Source organism: Atractosteus spatula, chromosome 19 (assembly GCF_055471065.1).
Source record: "Atractosteus spatula isolate fAtrSpa1 chromosome 19, fAtrSpa1.hap1, whole genome shotgun sequence".
In the NCBI taxonomy this organism is placed as follows: Eukaryota; Metazoa; Chordata; class Actinopteri; order Semionotiformes; family Lepisosteidae; genus Atractosteus; species Atractosteus spatula.
In genome coordinates this window covers 4,319,828-4,337,759 of record NC_142724.1, presented here as the reverse complement: position 1 = coordinate 4,337,759, position 17,932 = coordinate 4,319,828, and the positions used below count along the sequence as shown (strand labels likewise).

General features: G+C 40.2%; 1 protein-coding gene across 2 annotated transcripts in view; it reads left to right on the top strand.

The window, feature by feature from the left end:
• The first annotated feature begins 290 nt into the window (after nt 1–290).
• mtcl2 (microtubule crosslinking factor 2) overlaps nt 291–17,932 on the top strand; it is a 41,081-nt gene continuing 23,439 nt past the window's right edge. For both annotated transcript variants that reach the window (XM_088937428.1, XM_088937427.1), the window contains exons 1-3: nt 291–1,438; nt 3,917–4,141; nt 8,804–8,962. In XM_088937428.1, the coding sequence (XP_088793554.1) occupies nt 521–1,438; nt 3,917–4,141; nt 8,804–8,962 (1,302 nt within the window). In that variant the 5' untranslated portion in view covers nt 291–520. The remainder of the gene's footprint in view (nt 1,439–3,916; nt 4,142–8,803; nt 8,963–17,932) is intronic.

The following is a 17,932-nucleotide window of genomic DNA, read 5'->3' as shown; positions in this document are numbered from 1 at the left end:
GACTTTATTTTACGCATCACCTGATGTAACACCGGGATTTGGTAAATAATTTATAGGAGCTGGTTGCCCGGGAGTTCTGCTCCTAGAAATGTCAATGATACCTCCTGGTTATACTGTGTTACCTTAGAGGGAGGTCGCTCTTGCGCCGTGTTAATGCACTAAGGAGAACAGCTTTAGTATGATGCTCCAGGGCCCAAGCCGAGCCCAGACTGGAATCGTCACAGACAGACCTCGATTGCTGGGCGGAGAAAAACCCCGACCGGCTGCTGTTGTTGCTACTGGTGCTTTTTGAACAGGGAAAAGGGAGGCGCAACAGCAAGGCGTGTTAAGAAAAGGGGAGAGAAAAAAAAGTCCGAAGGGAATTATCCGACACAAACAGCGAAAAAAAAACGGGAAGATCTAACAAAGCAGTTCTTCCTTTACCGTGTTTCGCTCGTCTCGCAAATTCTCGATCACCCTGCCTGGGGATTAAGATATCTTTTGGTTTCCTGCTGTCTGTTGCTTGTTTCGAGAGGAATGAATGACAAAGACAAAGGCTGATGCGAAATTGCCGAATCATTTTGTCTTGCTCAAAGAAAGGAGGCACAGGCAAAAAATGGATAGCGGACAAGGGAACGATGACATTTGTCAGCAGCAACAACCACCACCACACCAGTTTCAGGAGCAACCGACTGCCCAACCGCCTCAAACCAGCGGAAAGAAGAAAGTCAACAGAGCCCCTTCACCTGCAAGACCAAAAGATGTCCCTGGATGGTCGTTAGCTAAAATCAGGAGCGGCAGCAGCTCCGGTACCCCGACTCTGAGCGTCAAGCCCGGTGGTATTCACTTAGGCAGTCGGATATCCAGGCGCTGCCCGGGGAGTGGGAAAGAGCTGAAACCGGAGAAAAGCAGACAGCCTGGAAAATCCACGCCGTCGGTCTCTGGTTCTCATAAATCGGGGAATAAAACGGCAAAGTCTGCGAGGAGAAAGATATCCGACGCCAGCACTGCATCTGATGATCTAAGCAAGGATTCTGGCTGCGCCCCTGGGAAGCTCTCTCCCTCGGATAGCAGCTCGGAGCTTTCCGATTGTGCCTCCGAAGGAAACAAACTTTCCACCGACGCTCTGAGTAGCGACACCGAGACCAGCAGCAGGGGTGGGGGTCCCGATGGCGAGAAGCCAGGCACGGGCCAGGCAAACGGGGTATCTGACAAGGCTAACAGGGGAGATCAAACTGGGAAGAACCCCTTGGACAAGGACCGACTCTCACTGGGAGTGGAGACCGGGGAAGGGAGCATTTCTCCGGGAGATGAGCGATCTGTTGCCTCCTTCGACAGTCGCTTGCATGTCAGCACCTCCCTGGCATTTTCCGACCTAACGGAGGAATTTATGGATGGGATGCAAGAGGAATTTGTGAGGGAGATCGAAGAACTAAGATCTGAAAATGATTATTTAAAAGTAAGACGTGGTTTTCTCCTCTCTCTCTCTACATGCATTGCCGTTTTGATATACTGTGCAGTCACACTCCTTGAAATGCTAATAAGCTCTGTCTTGCGCTGTGCGCCAGAATATCACATTAAACTGTGTACCTCGACTATACATTGCAAATCAATGAAAATTAATTGCCCCACTTGCAATCGGAGATACTGTGTGGCTCTGGGATTAAAAGCTTGGCTTATCGTATTATGCGACAACAGTAAAGCTCCTGTAATTGCATTGTGGCATCTAATAGTATCACTGTGGATAGATCTGAACAGATATAAATAGCGCTCAGGCGACTCAAAATGATTTATTTATACAATAAAATGTTAACATATGTATAATAAGTGCTTTCATTTAAAATAGAAAAAAATAACGGTACTGTTACGTGGGCAAAAGGGAATATCCAGACAAGGATTTGTGTGAAATAGTTATCACCAATTTAAATGCAGAATAGTATGATATAGTGTATAATAGTGCAATTTAAAAAGGGATTTAAAAACGATATCACAGTTCCGAAATAAACACTTACGCTTACTAAATGCTTGCTTGGGATAGGTTCTGCTTTGTTTTCGGCAGTGCTGCAACACGTTGTAATGTGTTACAACTTTAAATTGATTTGTCTAGCCACTCCATTACCATTCTTATTAGGAGAGAGTGTTAAGAGGAGGGAGGCATTTGCCCATTCTGCCCAATGGGCGAAATCCTATGCGAAACTTCGGCCTTTCCAGTTAACTCGTGCGGTGTGAAGTGCAACCGCCTTTTTTTTATTTTCAATAATGCAGATGTGCACTCCGATCCCCTTCTTCCAGATGCTGCAGTAGAAGGCGTCCAACAGCCAACACCACTATTGTTTATATCAGGCACCCACGTGACGCGCTCTGCAGTGACCTACATTCACTCGTACTGTATGACAGCGAGCCTTACTGTAGCCCGAGATAAAAGGGTTATTCACTACACATTCGGCCTTATAAATTCTTTATCTTGCCTATTACTACGGATTTGTAACAGGGACTGGGGTGGTTTCTACTAATGCTTCCATATTGTACAAACTGATATTATGGAATATATAGAGGGAGACAGCGGGGTGAACATTTCTACACGTTTTGGATATAGCATGCTTTATTTGGTTTTCTCTATCCAATAGAAAGAGGTAAAAATATGACATGGATTTTATGTCAGCAATGGTTTCCAAAATGGTTTGGAAAGCAATAGCCAAACATTGTATTGTATTGCATCCCCATTGTGACAATGCAAAAACTGACATTTCAATTACATAAAACTTTCATGTTTGTAAGTAAACCCTATTCAGATACCATTACTGTATATATGCTCATCAGACTGTGGCCGTAAGCATGATTGAACAGATTCTGTGGACAAAAAAAACAACAACAACTACTCAGTGATCACCAACTTGTCTTTCAATACTATGATGAATAGAAGGAATAAGCACATATTTTAATGTAAAATCTTTTGATATGTCCCTAAATTGGTTAAATATTTTGAATTGAAAACGTGCATTAGCACACAATGAAATTCAAGCACACGGTCTTAAATCCAACCTGTGAAGTCAGTTGTTGTGTTGTCCCTGGTTGAAGGTACTAGTACATCAAGGTAGCTCCCACAATGGGAGTTTCAAAGGATGCAATTTGTTGAAAAAATTGCTTTCACTTCAAGGCACGTGCCCAGCTATTTAGAGCTCAATTGCTTGCCTGCAGGGTACACACAGAAGTTATTAGCAATAATAGCTACATTGCAGAAAAACTCCCATTTTATTGTTTAGTCTACTTTGTCCTGCAGAAGTGCTATTACCTCAGAGATTCTTATCAACCTTTACAAAAACTGTGCAATTCTATTAAGTGTATAGCATGAAAGTGAAGGTATTCATAGGAAAAGCCTTTATATGTTGTATATAATATAGAAATATATCCTAAATGCACCTTTGTGAAGTTTTGAGCAGGAGACTACTTTAAACCACTGAAACTCAAGCATTCAATGACTTTAAACCATGTGATTATCAAATCTATAGAAAAGGCAATAGATCTCATCCAGTCAAGGCACACTTCTTGAAAGCAGATCTCTTTTTTTCCACTTTTCTACATCTTCAATTTGATATTGTTCCCTATACAGTAAGTCCAGTTAAACAAGTTTTTTCAATGGAAAATATTGCAGTTAGTGAGACATCTGCGATACATGCTGGGATATAACTTGGCTTTATAAACAAGGGAGTAGAAAGTGTTTAATGGTTAATTTATTTTTGGCTGACGATTTTATCCAAAGCAGCTTACATTTGCACCTACATATACGGCCAGGTGTTTTATTGGGACAGTTCAGGTGAAGGGCCTTCCTCAAGGGTACAACAGCAGTGGCTCAGCTGGGATTTGAACCCGCAACCCTCCGGCTATGCAGTGAGCCCAGCATCCTAACCTGTGCCCCCACCCTGTATGCCTCGTGCAGGATGAGATCGAGGAGCTGCGCTCGGAGATGCTGGAGATGCGGGACGTGTACATGGAGGAGGACGTGTACCAGCTGCAGGAGCTGAGGCAGCAGCTGGACCAGGCTGACAAGACGTGCCGCATCCTGCAGTACCGGCTGCGCAAGGCCGAGCGGAGGAGCCTGCGGGTGGCCCAGACCGGCCAGGTGGACGGAGAGCTCATCCGCGTCCTGGAACAGGATGTCAAGGTACTTTTCCTTCGCGTTCTCTGGATCTGCCTGCTGTCTTTTGACTCGGCCGATCTCATGTGCCAATCCAAAACAGAATAGTTTTATCTGTGAGGGCCAGTGTTATTGTTATTAGTCCATTCTCTCCATATACCCTTTGCTTTCATTTAATATTTTAACAACACAGTCTTTTTTTCTCAGAAAGGTTTCTGGCTTGGCTTAGACTTTGAATTATTTATGCTTATATTTCTAGATTCAATTTACTAGAAAAAAATTAAATCCAGTGCATGATGTTAGGGGATGACACAGCACAGTGCTCCTTAAATGATGGGCTCAGGAGCATATTGGTGTTATTATCAGCAGCAGAGAATCTTATGTCTGCGTACTATACATATCACTTTTTTAAACAGAAGTGCCTTTTTTCATCTGATAACACATTTGTTTGCAACTCCATCATGTGGCTTAGAATCTAATTCTTCCTCAAAATACAGTAAATCTGAACATGTAACCGAACTGGTTTATTTTGAATAAACGGAAACCTGCATTTAGATTCTTTCCTCACAGAATCTGGAAAAGTTCATCATAGCATTAGCATATAGCATTGAGCTCTACAAATGATACAAGTTAAAGACAAATGTTAAAGCAAGATGAATTGTTTTTAGCTATCTGCTTAGAGTAACCAAACAATACAGTGTTGGCTGTATCAGATGAATTATGAAAATGCAATGTTTGCAAGAAGCCCAGACAGGTTAGATGAAATGCTCCATTTTCCAAAACTTCTCTGACAGTATGTGCAGGCAGCTATTTATAACGTGCTGCACTGCAAGTAGCAATACAATGTGGCCATTCTAAGATGCTAAAAGGAAGACATTTGGTGATGATGTCATCCCCCAGAGGCCAGGCCTGCTGTTACTGTCCCTCATTTTAAATGATGCAGTTGTGAGAAGAAAAAAATCCACTTATCCAAACATTGTGCTTCTTTGTTTAGCTGAACTGACTCAGTAGTGAACCGAGATACAGCAGCCAGAGCAAATCACAGAAGGCAGTCTTGTCTGTGGAAGACATTAAAGAGCCATTGACGTGGGCAACACCCAGTAAATCATTTTGGTTTGTGAGCTCTCTAAAACACCCCTGCAACACTACACATTAGTGTCTTCACACAACCCAACTCCGTGCATTTCTCAAAAAAAAACTTTTGGGGGGGAAATGAATTAATTCCAAAGCTGCATATGTATAAGAAACCAGGAACAAATAACAGAAAACTGATCATCCAAAGTGACAATGTGCTTTTCTGCTGCCAACCCTGGAAAATGGAGATCCTTGGAGATTTTAGATGCTATTATTGTATTTAAAGATTACAGATTTAAAGAGACAAAAGCTAGAAGGATTCAACCTGGCTAATTACAGAGCACAATTGTTTATACACTGTCAATGGAAGTGTGGAACACACTCTTGATTGAAGTTTCCATATCAAATACCATACTGCCCTCCAGAAATCCTTTGAGGTTTGTAAGAATCAGAGGAGAGTGAAAGTGGCAGACTTCGTCCATTTCCTGTCCTTCATGTGTTTCACGAGAGCCATTAGAAACATCTGGACGCACGTGTGACAGATAAAAAGAAAATGCAGAATGATCAACTTCTGAATTCCAAGAAATATTACAAAAGTGCAGAAAAGTTCGAAAGAAATTCTCTGAGGAAGTAAACTTACTTAAAGCACTGATTACACAAAAGACATGCTCTGTCGGTCTGTGCCTCCCTTTGTGCATTTTTTTCTTTTCTTCATTTGTTCTCGAGAATGCATAAAAAAGTATTCTGTGTTACTAAGACTTCTTGTTATAAATGAATAAGCAACATTCTAAAATAATATTCAGTACAGCAACAGTTAATTAAGAAAAGGAGAGGAGAATCGAAAATCCTGCCTGACTCCCATTCGGAGTATTTCCTGTAGGGAGTATTCTTAGCTGGTAATGTGAAGTGGATAATCCCAGTTACTCACCACGTGGAATGAAGTAGCGGGAGATAGTTGAATCTGTGTGGTTAGAGCTCCGTTTTCATTGCAACAGCTGGTAACTGGGACCATGCAATGCTGAGAAATAGCTCCATGTGTTACATTACACAGCAGTGAGCATTGAAAGAAACACTATTCAAAGCAAATTGCTTTCTGTGGCTTCTGTGTGTCTCAGCCCCTGCATGATTTATTATTTTGCCAAGAAAAGTCATGTAGCAAAAGACGTTTAAGTCAATGTTGTCAGCCACTATTGACTTCTTACAGAAAGAGCTTGCCAGTTTTCTATTCCCATAAACTCTGAACCTGTATTATTTCATACATCAGAACCATTTAATTGTAAAAAGAATACTGTTGTTAAAAACAGAAAAGAAAGCAATTAGACAGCAAAGTTTTTCTTTGCAGTCCCAGCAAAATGTCCTTCTTCATTACAAAATGTACTGAAAAGTAATTGTGTTGCTGTAGCAAACAGCTGCTGTAATGCTAATTTAGGCAAAAGCAGAAGAGTCTGGTGGGTCAGTAATACAGGTATGAAAAGGGTCCCATGGCTTTCTGACTCTCCTTGCTGTCAGAGTATTTAGCCACAGTTAAAGACTGAAACCACACAGATATTTAATTTCCCAATATCCCGATTCCAAGACCCACAGCATGGCTACAAAAATTCAAATGCAACTGTTTGTCAGCGGAAATGTAATAAAGCACTGGCACCACAAGCAAAACACACTGGTTTCATAGCACACACACGTATATATTTGCATGTCAAAGCCACACCTCGTGAAAAATGAAGCAAGCAAAAAAAAACACCTCTTTTTATCTGTGTTGATCTCAATAGTCTATTCTCGTTCCCCTGACAAAAGGCTTTTACTTACTGGAAAAGTGTGCAACTGCTATAAAGCACCCTTTTAAAAACACTCTGGAAGAGTCACAGCCTATTAAAATACAGACCAGCGATTTTACAGTCCAGGCCGTCTGTTTCTTTTACTGTGTACAGTAGTGAAAGAAGACTGAGCCTGTTAACCCTCTTGGATTAAACCATGAAATATAAGAGTGTCCCTGTGGTGTTTTTACAGGATAATTACAGTGAGGCACATTGTGAGCAGTAATGAATTTATTCTGCAGAGGAGAACTGCCTTATATCCAGTAAAAAAACGTACTTTGTATGGCCTTTCTCACTCTATTTCTCAGTGGCCACTGAGTAATATCAGCTCTGTTCTTTGGTGTGCGTAGAATAGGCACTTCTTTATTGTCATGCTAGTTTATCATTGGCAGATCTAAAAGACCTGGAACAATTGTTAAGGTGTTTTTAAGTTAGCAATCATTTGTTCACAAGACTATCCCAAATACCTGGAGATTTTTGCATGCCCCCTTTGTGTTGAAAATTCATTTTTCTCTCTTCAATGTTAGAACTCGTATACATGCAATAACTACTATATTATAGTACTTATCATTTAAATTAAATTAAATTTAAATTAAATTATACTTATAAATTACATTAAACTGTGTTCCTAGAAGATCCTTCACAGGTCACAGTGTCAACAAATGCAATAGTATATGGGCCTTTTCAATTAATCTTTTATGTAACCTAGACCCAGGGACATTTTGAACTTCCACCACTGTTTCTGTGAGATTAAGCCGAGTTTTAAAATAGTGCAGAATTAATTTTCTGACATGCCCTGAAAAGTAAAAAGCACATTGGATTGTAATGGGACATCATTGCCCTCAGCCTATAAAGTCTTTTAAATAACATTGGGTGTTTTTATAGTTATCCTTATGGGTCCTGATGTAGAAAGTGCAGAGCTACAGTAGTTCACTGTAAGGCCTCTGTAACTCCCACAGCAGCTCACTGCCTCCATACAAGGGCTGTCTGCAGTATTAGGAGTTTCCAACCACTTGCTTGATAAACTATAATAGCAGAGGCAAATGGTGGATTACATGCTCTGACCTGACATTATGCTTCAGTTAAAATGATTTCACAAGACTTTTCATCTCCAGTGTCTGAGGGGTTGTATCATACTGCACATAATAATCATATGTTCTCCTGACTGAATAAGACAACCATTCGTTCACTTTAATTTACCAACATGTTTGCCGTCTGCCTGCATACACATGCAGTTTTGGAGAAGGCAGCATTAACTTTCTTTGGAATGTTTAAGACTTAAACTTCATTGTAATTAGACTCTCAGCTAAACTAAGAAACTTTTACAAATCACATGACTGTGCAATTATCATAGAGCCTCTTAAGCAATATTTAATGCCACTGCATATTGAAATCCATAATTCTTTCTCAATGCTAGTTCCTTTAATTGCATTCTCATAATTTAATTCTCTGCTTTTGAAATATTCAATCAAGATTAAAACTGTGTAAATATTGTATATAGACATGTGAATCATCGAACAGTCCAATACAATTACAATATCATTGATTTGGTAATGTTCATGCCTAATTAATGGTTTTGAGTGCAAGATAACTTTATATTTCATAATGATGAAATATATCGCATTTAATCAACTGTCACCATGAGGTAAATAAGGTTTTCTACCCTCAATTCACCTTAGTTTCATCTCTGGACACATACTGGCCTTATTTGTAGCAAGCCCTCAGTTTTAGTGAACTTAGCTGTAATGGTGAGTCTGTCTGTTTACCAGTACTGCTGCACATCTTGGGCCTCCATTCACAGGTGGCAAAAGACGTGTCCATCCGCCTCCACAACGAGCTGGATGCGGTGGAGAAGAAGAGAAGCAGGCTGGAGCAGGAGAACGAGGACCTCAGACAGAAGCTCCTTGACCTGGAGGTGGCCAAGCAGGTCCTGCAAGCGGAGATGGACAAGGTGAAAGAGGTAGGCCGTGTGGTGTTGCTACTTGTTCTTAACAAATTGAGCCAGGATGGGAGGTCAGGTTGGAGTTATAATTGTATTGTATTCTAATAATAGTGAGGCAGTCTAAAGTTTAAGAATTTCAATTATGATTAGAAACGTTAAACCTGATACCAATATAGATGTTTCAGTGCTGTCCAATTGCAGTTCTTATATAGCAGGTAGTTTGTTTGTTTTTTTTCTTTCAAAGAATGACCGTAATTCCTTAGTTTCAGGAGTGACTATAATTAAATAACACGCAATATATTCAGAAAACCACACAGGTCACACACAAGTGATCTCATCACTCCTGTCTTGGAGTCCTTGCACCATTTTTCATGTTAGAGGCAATGTTAAATACCTTATATTTATGTTCAAGATATCAAAACATCTATCATTGTTTTTGGCTTTGCAATTGTCTGTAACTAAGCATGAAAGTTGCTTTTTGGCTATGTAAAGCTCTTTGTTGTTAAAGGTACTGCTTAAAATAAAGTAAAGTCTTAAGGTTTCTACCCATGCAGCCTTTATCATGATTGTATTTCCATGTGTCCTCAAGCCTAGAGATCTGGTTGTGGCTCATCTGACAGCATGTCATTCACTGTGATCATGGATTGTATTGCAAGGGCTACATTACAAAGAGCTTTGAAGAGAGCACACCCAGTGAGCTGACAGGGCTCTAACATACAGAGGAATGTCCTTTCTCTCTATCACATTCTGATCTATAGGGGCAGATGACTGTTGTCTTGGATTTTGTTTCTCTGCAGTGGGCAGAGAGCACTGCTGCTTGTTGGAGGGTGGAGCAGTGTATGGTTGGGATACTTGGAATAGCTGAAGCTCTGATGGGCACTACTGCTGTGGGTTGTGTAAAAGATCCCGCCCAGTAAGAATGTCTGTGTCCATTCCAACTGCTCAAGTTTAAACCAGCTGCAAAAATAGAACAACAGAACATCTCAGACCTCATAGCCCAGAGTGTGAGAGTCAGAGTCTCAATGTCAAGTACTGAGGGAAAAAAGGGGGGGAGGGGTGGTGGCTTATTAGAACACAACAGCTGTGTGGGTCTTGTGAGATTTTGAGAGCAGTCTTGTAAAACCTGCACGGCAATTGATTATTGTTTTGTTAGACTGCTGCATTCACTTCAAAGCCTGCTGACACTGAAGCAATTCCCAAGCAATGCTAGACCGCTTAGGTTCAGCCAGTGCCCTTAGCTTCTGCTGATTTAGGTGCAGAGGGAACAAAGGCAGTCTGGTTAGCCTGTGGTTAGCTTTTGGGTGCAGCAAAAAACTGACTTTGCCTGGCCGTGTCGCTAGACGACTGGTGGGATTTCCCAAGGTGTAATAAACAACAGGCAGCACCCCGCTGTGGCTGGAATTAGTCACTCAGGGCTCTCTTAGCATGGCAGGTAGTCCTGCAGACCAGCGCTGAGATTGGCGAGAGATGCACTGCTGCTTCTGCCTGCGCCAACTGTCCTGTCGGGAGCTGTGAAGCTTGCAGCATGTCACAAAGAAGAACAGCTTTGATAGCTGGGCGTCTGCCCTTCCTCGTTTTCCTTCTGCAGTTCAGGAGTCATTACGGAGAGGTGTAAAATGACTATTTGTGATTCCTAGCTCGATGGGCATAAAATGAAAAACACAAAAAATATGGCTTTTCTTTCCAAGTGACAAATCAGCTAGATGGGCTAACTGCCCTCCTCTTGTTTGTACTCTTTCTTATGTTTTTAGAAATAAAACCATACCCTAATTTATGTTCTCCTACTGTAAATATGATGAAGCTATAGAGAACGTTAACCATGCACTCATAACCCGGAGCCTGTGTTTAGTGGCGGCGAAATGGCAAGAGAGAGCCCAGAGGAATTGAAGATGAAAGGGTGTTAAATTGAAATGTTCCTCCCTCACTTCGACTTGCGTTCATTAGTATTCGGCTTGTTAGGCTGCTTTGAAGAGAATTAGACCAGAAGGGTTATCCGGCATCACCTAAGCAGGAATGAAAGAGGCAGGGTGGTCCTGATGCAGGCAGCTCTGTGGGATTTAATGAAGGATCTGTAATTGGAAACCATGGAGACAAAGAGAAAATGACATGTGTTCACGTCGAAGGTCATGAACGATGTCTTAAATGATTGTAGGTGGGCTCACAGGGGTGATTATCTGTCAAGTGGTAGGTTGCCTTTCTTCAGTTAAAGACAACAATACACAATTTAAATATCTTGGCAGTAGTGTCTCTTGTTTTTGTATTTTTTTGCTTATAATAATCTTTCTATTGAAAGATGTAACAGTATTTCTCAGTAGGAGCTTTGTTTTCATTTTGAAGTTGGTTTGTACTCAAGAAAGAAAAAATATTAATTATGCTTTGTAAATGATTCCAGTATTCATATTAAGTTGCTTTTTTCCCCTTTGTGATTTACCTAAGAACTTTATATAATAGGAAATTATATAATAGGACAAGATGCATCCTCAACTGAAAATAAAATTATACATTTTCATGTCCCATTTACCTGCACCACTGAGGAGAGCCCTGGACTTTCTCTTTTTTCGTACTGCACCACTAACAGACAAGTCTAATCGATAACCCATATAGCCTCGCAGCAGCACCTCAGCTCGATGCTGATCAGTTAATTAAAATTGAGTAAGTGGGCTTTAGCTGAAATTAACAATTACTTTCAGGTCCAAGTCATTGACATGGAATTGGTTTCATCAGGATGTTGAAGTCCAGTGGGGTTCGGTGGCAATTCAATGGATTAATGACTTGGCCCACCTGAGATAGATTATGTCTGAAGGGAAAAGTTCACTACTGAGAATATCGATCATGACCCGAAGATGGTAGAAGATATTTGAATAAATCAGTTTGCATTTTCTTAGTAGCATCTAATTTCAGACATCTTTAAAGATGGCTGAAAGTAACATAAACATGTATGAACTACAGTATTTGATATTATTTCTTTGGTCTCTTACTCGATGATGATTTCGTATTCCAGAGGCTGATAATTAATACACTACAGTTTTGCAGACTGGGATTGATTATCCTTACATTGAATGTAGGAAAATCCTTCAGGTAGAAATGTCAAGCAGAAAAAGAGGGAGCCCCTGTAAATTGCTCTCTAAGACACAAACAAGAGCATGAAGGAGCCTAGTTAGCTCTCCGTGCTGAATATCTAGGTCGATATCTTCAGAAAAATGAGTCCTTTGGGAGTTTAAGAGCTTATGCTGAAATTATCTAAGGCTTTGGGCAGGAAAATCAAGACTACAGTAATCTGACTTGGAATCAGAATGGAGGTTTTTTGTTAAACACAATAGGTGAAAACAGCAGAGCGAAATGTTTTAAATCTTTAATACCTGATTACTTCATTGGAATACGTAGGTGAAGGATTTAAACCAATGATGAATACATGCCAGGACCTGAAATAAAGCACTGAAATAGGGGTTGTGAGAACTTCTGAGAGGTTCAGCACATGAGGTAAAAGATATAACCCATAATTTCACTATTGCCACATCTAAAATCCCAGCCCTCATTTTCAGTGCAGTGTTTTGACCGCTTATCATTTTTATCAATAACTTAAGATCTCGAGTGGATCACTGAAGTGCTTTTCAAGGCTGCCAGTGCTGAACTGAGCAACATAATTCTCCTATGCATCTGTGGTGCTGTTAAAGGAAAGCAACAGCCCAGGGAGAGCTCTTACTTTACACAAAACTGAAAGAGGCCCAACAGAGGGGTGTGCTGACAGCTAGTGTTGTACAGTAGCTTCCACATTGGCGCCTTGTCATGTTGTAATTTCCCCTTGCAAACACCTTGTCCACCTGTGTTTCACTGGTAAGCTCAACCTGCAGTGGTATGTTTCGGATTTGAAAGAATTAACTCACTGTTGCAGAAAGGACTGACATCTTGTTTTTTGAAGTCTTATTCAAGACTTAAACGCCTTCTCTAAACATGAAGCGGACTTAAGGTTTATAATGTGTAATGTTTAAAACGTCAGTTTTTCTGAACTAAATGGACGGCAGATAGAATATTGAAAAACATGGCTGGAGAGCATTCCAGACAGAAACAGGAGTATTGAGCACTAACCCCATTTCCACAGGCTTGATACTGGAGTTGAAAAGCTACCATAATGGAAGTTATTGACTCAGAGTTGGATGAATATGTGCTGGTAGGTTTATCCACACAATTGTTGGGTGAACAGCCACTTTGTAACTGTATATATATATAGTATTTCTATCACAGCTTTAGGGGAGTCGTTTGAGAGGGCATAAGACTCCTGATTTATGATGTTAAATATTTTGGAAATCTTCGATTCAATTATTCAGAAAGAACATTCTTAAGAAATTTTTAAAGAAGAATAATGTAAAAGAAATTGACACTGCTGGGTTTTCAAACAAATGTCTTTGCACTTTAGAGCAGTATACTCTATATAGTCTTAAAAAATCAGGGTTGTATACTGATGATATTTTCTCTACCTAAATTAAAACATACTTATCTTGATTTTGACAGAACCCTGACTTTGATCCAACTTACATCTTCTTTACTATTCCTTCTCATTCCCCGTGTGATATACAGTACATGTACACTTTCCTCTTTTTAATGATAAGGTGCACATATAAGGTAACATTTAGGTAACATAAAAAGGTCTCGATAGATTGGTTGTTCTATTGCTGAGCAGTTTAATTTGTATCCCTCTTGACTCAGAAGTCGCACACAAATGCTTGCTTGTCTATTTATGGCTGTGGATTTGCCTTTTATGAAATGTGGCCAGGCTACTGGCACTCACATAGCACACAGTGCAGACAGGCTACACCACTACCACTGTTGAAAAATAAGCAACTTCCAATTATTCAGCTTTATAGCTAGAAAGATTCTCGAATACAGTTTACTTTCAGCCTGACCCTCTGTTAGACTATTAAACCATATGAATGAGAACACACTGTAAATTTGTGGATATTTGAAATCAATTTCCATGTTTTAACATCAGCTAACATTAATGTTACTATGGATTTGGATCAAATAAGAATAGCTACTGAACAGAAATGCAAATGTTTTGAGGGAGACTAAATACTCAGAAAAAAGCACATTAGTAGAGGTGCAACTAGGAAAAGATTCTGAAATTTTATATTGTGAAGTGAAAACCTTTGACAGAGAATGCTCTGTAGTAAATACCAGAGAATGCTAATCTGCTTTATTCATTTCAGAGGTTCTACAGTATCTAATAAAAGTTTTGTGCTGCAAATGTCTCCTGTTATGTAAGTTGTTTGCTGATATAAACTAATCTCCTAAACTAGATAAAGGCTTGGCTGTCATTGCAGAGGAAATATATTTAAGACAGTGTATCAGAGGAGAACAAAACCCTCTGTACTGGCATTCTGTTTGTACTCTGAATGGCCCTTCACAAACCTCACAGTTAAATGCATTCTGGCAGTACTTTTTTGCACTAATAAAGAGTAATACTTACATAAAAGGTTATATAAACTGAAGCACACCGTCCACATAGATTTCCAGAACTTTTTAAGTGACCCTTGAGATAAGCAGGCCAAACTAGAAGTAAAAAAACAGAGATACAGTATATGAAGTGTTGAAGGAAAAAAGATGACAGAAACAAAGTTTTCCTTCACTTCTGCAATACTAACTCATGATTCTTAGTGATGTCACTTCCTGAAAAGCTATAAATGCCACAGTAAGTTCTCTCCTTCTCACATTTGTCTTTGTGCATCCCTCCCCCACCCCATCATCATCTTTCCAGCTTGCCCTTGGTTGGGCAGCCACACAGAGTAAGGAGCTGAACTGCTTTGTTCTTCAGCCAGTTGGGTTATGATAAAACTTCCCTTGCCTGACTTCTCAAGAAACATTGTTTAACACATTTTCTTGCTTGATGTTGTAATTCCTTTGTTGTGTAGCCCATTTGGGGTCTATAACTGGAGATCCTCAGTCCAGTTAGGCTTATAGATAACCCTAATTACTGTTTTTTTTAAGATTACAAACAGCTGTAAACTATGGTAAATAAAACTCTAACTCAGTTAAGGTAACTCTGTTAAGGGGTATTCTGATTTTTCTCTTATGAGTCCCCTGTGCCGATCAGCAGGAATATGTGATGAGTTTTGAAACACATTAGAGAACAGATGTCCACAAGAGAGAAAGTAATTCATAATTCTTTCTGTGCTCAAGTATAGGGCACAACCAGTGTTGCCAGAGTCAATCCTGTGGGATTGTGCCCTGTTCCAAATTTAGAAAATAAGCAAATTAAACCCTTTAGTTGATGCCTTAATCAGGACACTGCTTGCCAACCCATTAACCCATGTTCCTTTCTGCTTCCCATACACATTATTATGGAGCTTGGAACCTTGTTCAGTGTCTGTCAAGACACCCTAAAGCTCAAAGCATCAAGAATTTTTATGTTCCTTACAAACTATAACATTTATGTATAGTTATAATTAATTGTTGTAACAATGGATGCATTCTTTTACACCGTAAAAGTCAGTTATGCTGTGAATACACCGTAAAACCCTGACTGTGTGCCCTGAAAGTGTACAACAACATCAATCTCAGAAGATGTCTGGCAGTGGATTAATGCAAAAAAAATTATCTTCAGAAGCGTGGCATAATGACATTTGTAATAGGGTGAGCTATCATAATTAATAAGATCACAATTAAGCTTCTTAAGTATGGCTTCGACTGACATTCAATGTGCATGCATAGACCAGAGTTGGGAAACTGCTTGTGACAAAGCAAGACAAAGCCAAAAAGCTGTTGAGAGTAAAAAGAAAATCCATTAATGAAGTGTAGCCAGACTGTCATAATGTTAAAAATTAAACATCCATTCTTTTCAGTGAAAGCATTAACCTTCAAAGATTTATCACTTTCACATTATAGAAAGACAGAGACTAACCTAGCAGGCACAGAGCACAAAGTGGGTCTGTATACCATTGACAAGAAGCCAGCCCCTGGCAGGGTGCACACAGATATAAACAGCTAGTCTTTAGGCTTGGAAAAACATGCAGACACAGGAAGGCCATGCAAACACCTCACAGAGGGCAACCCAGACTTGAACCGAACACAAGTCCCAAGAACTGTGAGGCAGCAGTGCTTATCCCAGTGCTACTCTGCTACCCATCCAAAGAAAACCATTGTCTAGTATTAGACTCAGACCTGTTTTGTTCAAGATTACTATGGCTTTTGTGTCGCCACTGAGCCCGTGTTCCAGTGGCACACATCTGCTGTTATGATTGCTATCATGAGAGCAACTCTAGTGGAGTGAAAAATGGACAGGATTAATCCTTCTCTTGACTGGAGATATTGCTAAAAGGAGGAAAAAAGCTCAAACTGACTGAGAAAGCTGAGATTACATTTTCAATGTCCACGTATGGAAGAACACGTTAAGGGGGGGCTTCTGATGCCACTGATGTGACATTTAATTGAGCAGCGTAACTAATCCCCCATCACCACTCAGGATCGGCCTTCACAAACACTGCTCCTCGTGTCCACAATTTCCACTCAATTGTTTCCACTTAGAGGTTGTGGATTCTTGTCAGGGAGAAAAAAAAATTAAAACATGTCTTTTTGGTTTGTTTAAGAGCACCGGGGCGTTTAGCGCTCCGTTTCTAGGACATTGTGGGGCTTGTTACATACCCTCCAGGGAAGCAGAACTCTCTTAACTAATTTCACCAATGGATAAAAACAGGAGAATTGGCAGGATGCCTCAGCTCAATGTGTAAGAGAGTTAGCACGAGCAGAGGAGGAGGTGAATTCCTTGCATTCTCCCCCTACGAGGATGGAGAAAGCCAATGTTTTTAAAAATCAGCAAGACGCAGCGATTCAGTAGCAATGCTGTCATTGGCCCCTTTTTTGTTGCAGATGAATTTTTTTCTACTTCTCCAAGCCCATCTTCTAAACTACTTCCTACTTCCTCCTAAACAATGATTCCCTTGAAGGACAGAAGTACAGAGCTGACTACAGGACTTTGGTTGTGTACATAAGCACCGTCTTAAACTAGTTAAATCACTTGAATGCGTTCACTTGTTAAAATGGACAGTTCAGTACATGCAGAACGGGGATCTTTGACAAATAAATACGGTTTTAGCTAACAATAGTGGTTTCACTTTATAAATATGTGGACAACCTGGTTTCCAACAAGGGAGGATAAAAGAACCTACCATCTGCAGCTTTGGCATGATCCTTTTTCAGAAATGTACATACAGGTTTCTTTTGTTCTAACTTCCAAAACAAAACAGTGCACCGAGGCTTCCAATATACATTTATTTGGTGTCTTATTTCAGTCAACAGTACATCACTGAATTCCATTCAGGGCTTTGCAATCATTTCTATAATCCACCTGAGGTATTGCTGTCTATTTTATGAGGCAATGTATGTCTGTAAATATTCTCACAAACTACAAAAGGCACATTTCCAGCTGGAAGTGACTGAAATGAAGACCTATCGGATTGTGTGACCCTTTGGTTCAAAGAGCTGTTTGGTGGTGTGATGTGAAATGTTAAGTGGTTGAATACTCCTGCACACTTGGAGAGGCATCCTGCAGGGAAAGAACTGAAATGTCAAACACCGCCTCAGTCAATTTCCATTCCAGCCTGCCACTTTCAGGATTTAGAAAAGACTAGCAGAATAATTGCAGCATCTACGGTATAACACACTGCGGTGACACACTGAATGTTCCTTATCTTAACTGATCATGGCCTGCACCAAGATTAATGAGGCTACTGGAATGATTTTCAATTCGGTGATCCTTGAAATGAGTTCAAAATACCACTAACAAAAAAAAACAGGCCGGTCAAAGTGCTTGTGTGGCCAGTGGCATCGTATGGCTATGAAGCATGGACTTTAAGAAAAGAATGAATATGTGCATTTGAGAGAAAAATGCTGTGGGGGCCTTGGACGGGAAATCAACTGTTAGCAGCAGTGAAAAAAAAGGTAGTTGCAGTATTTCGGGCTGCCTGGACAGATCCTACATTAATTGCTCCTGACAGT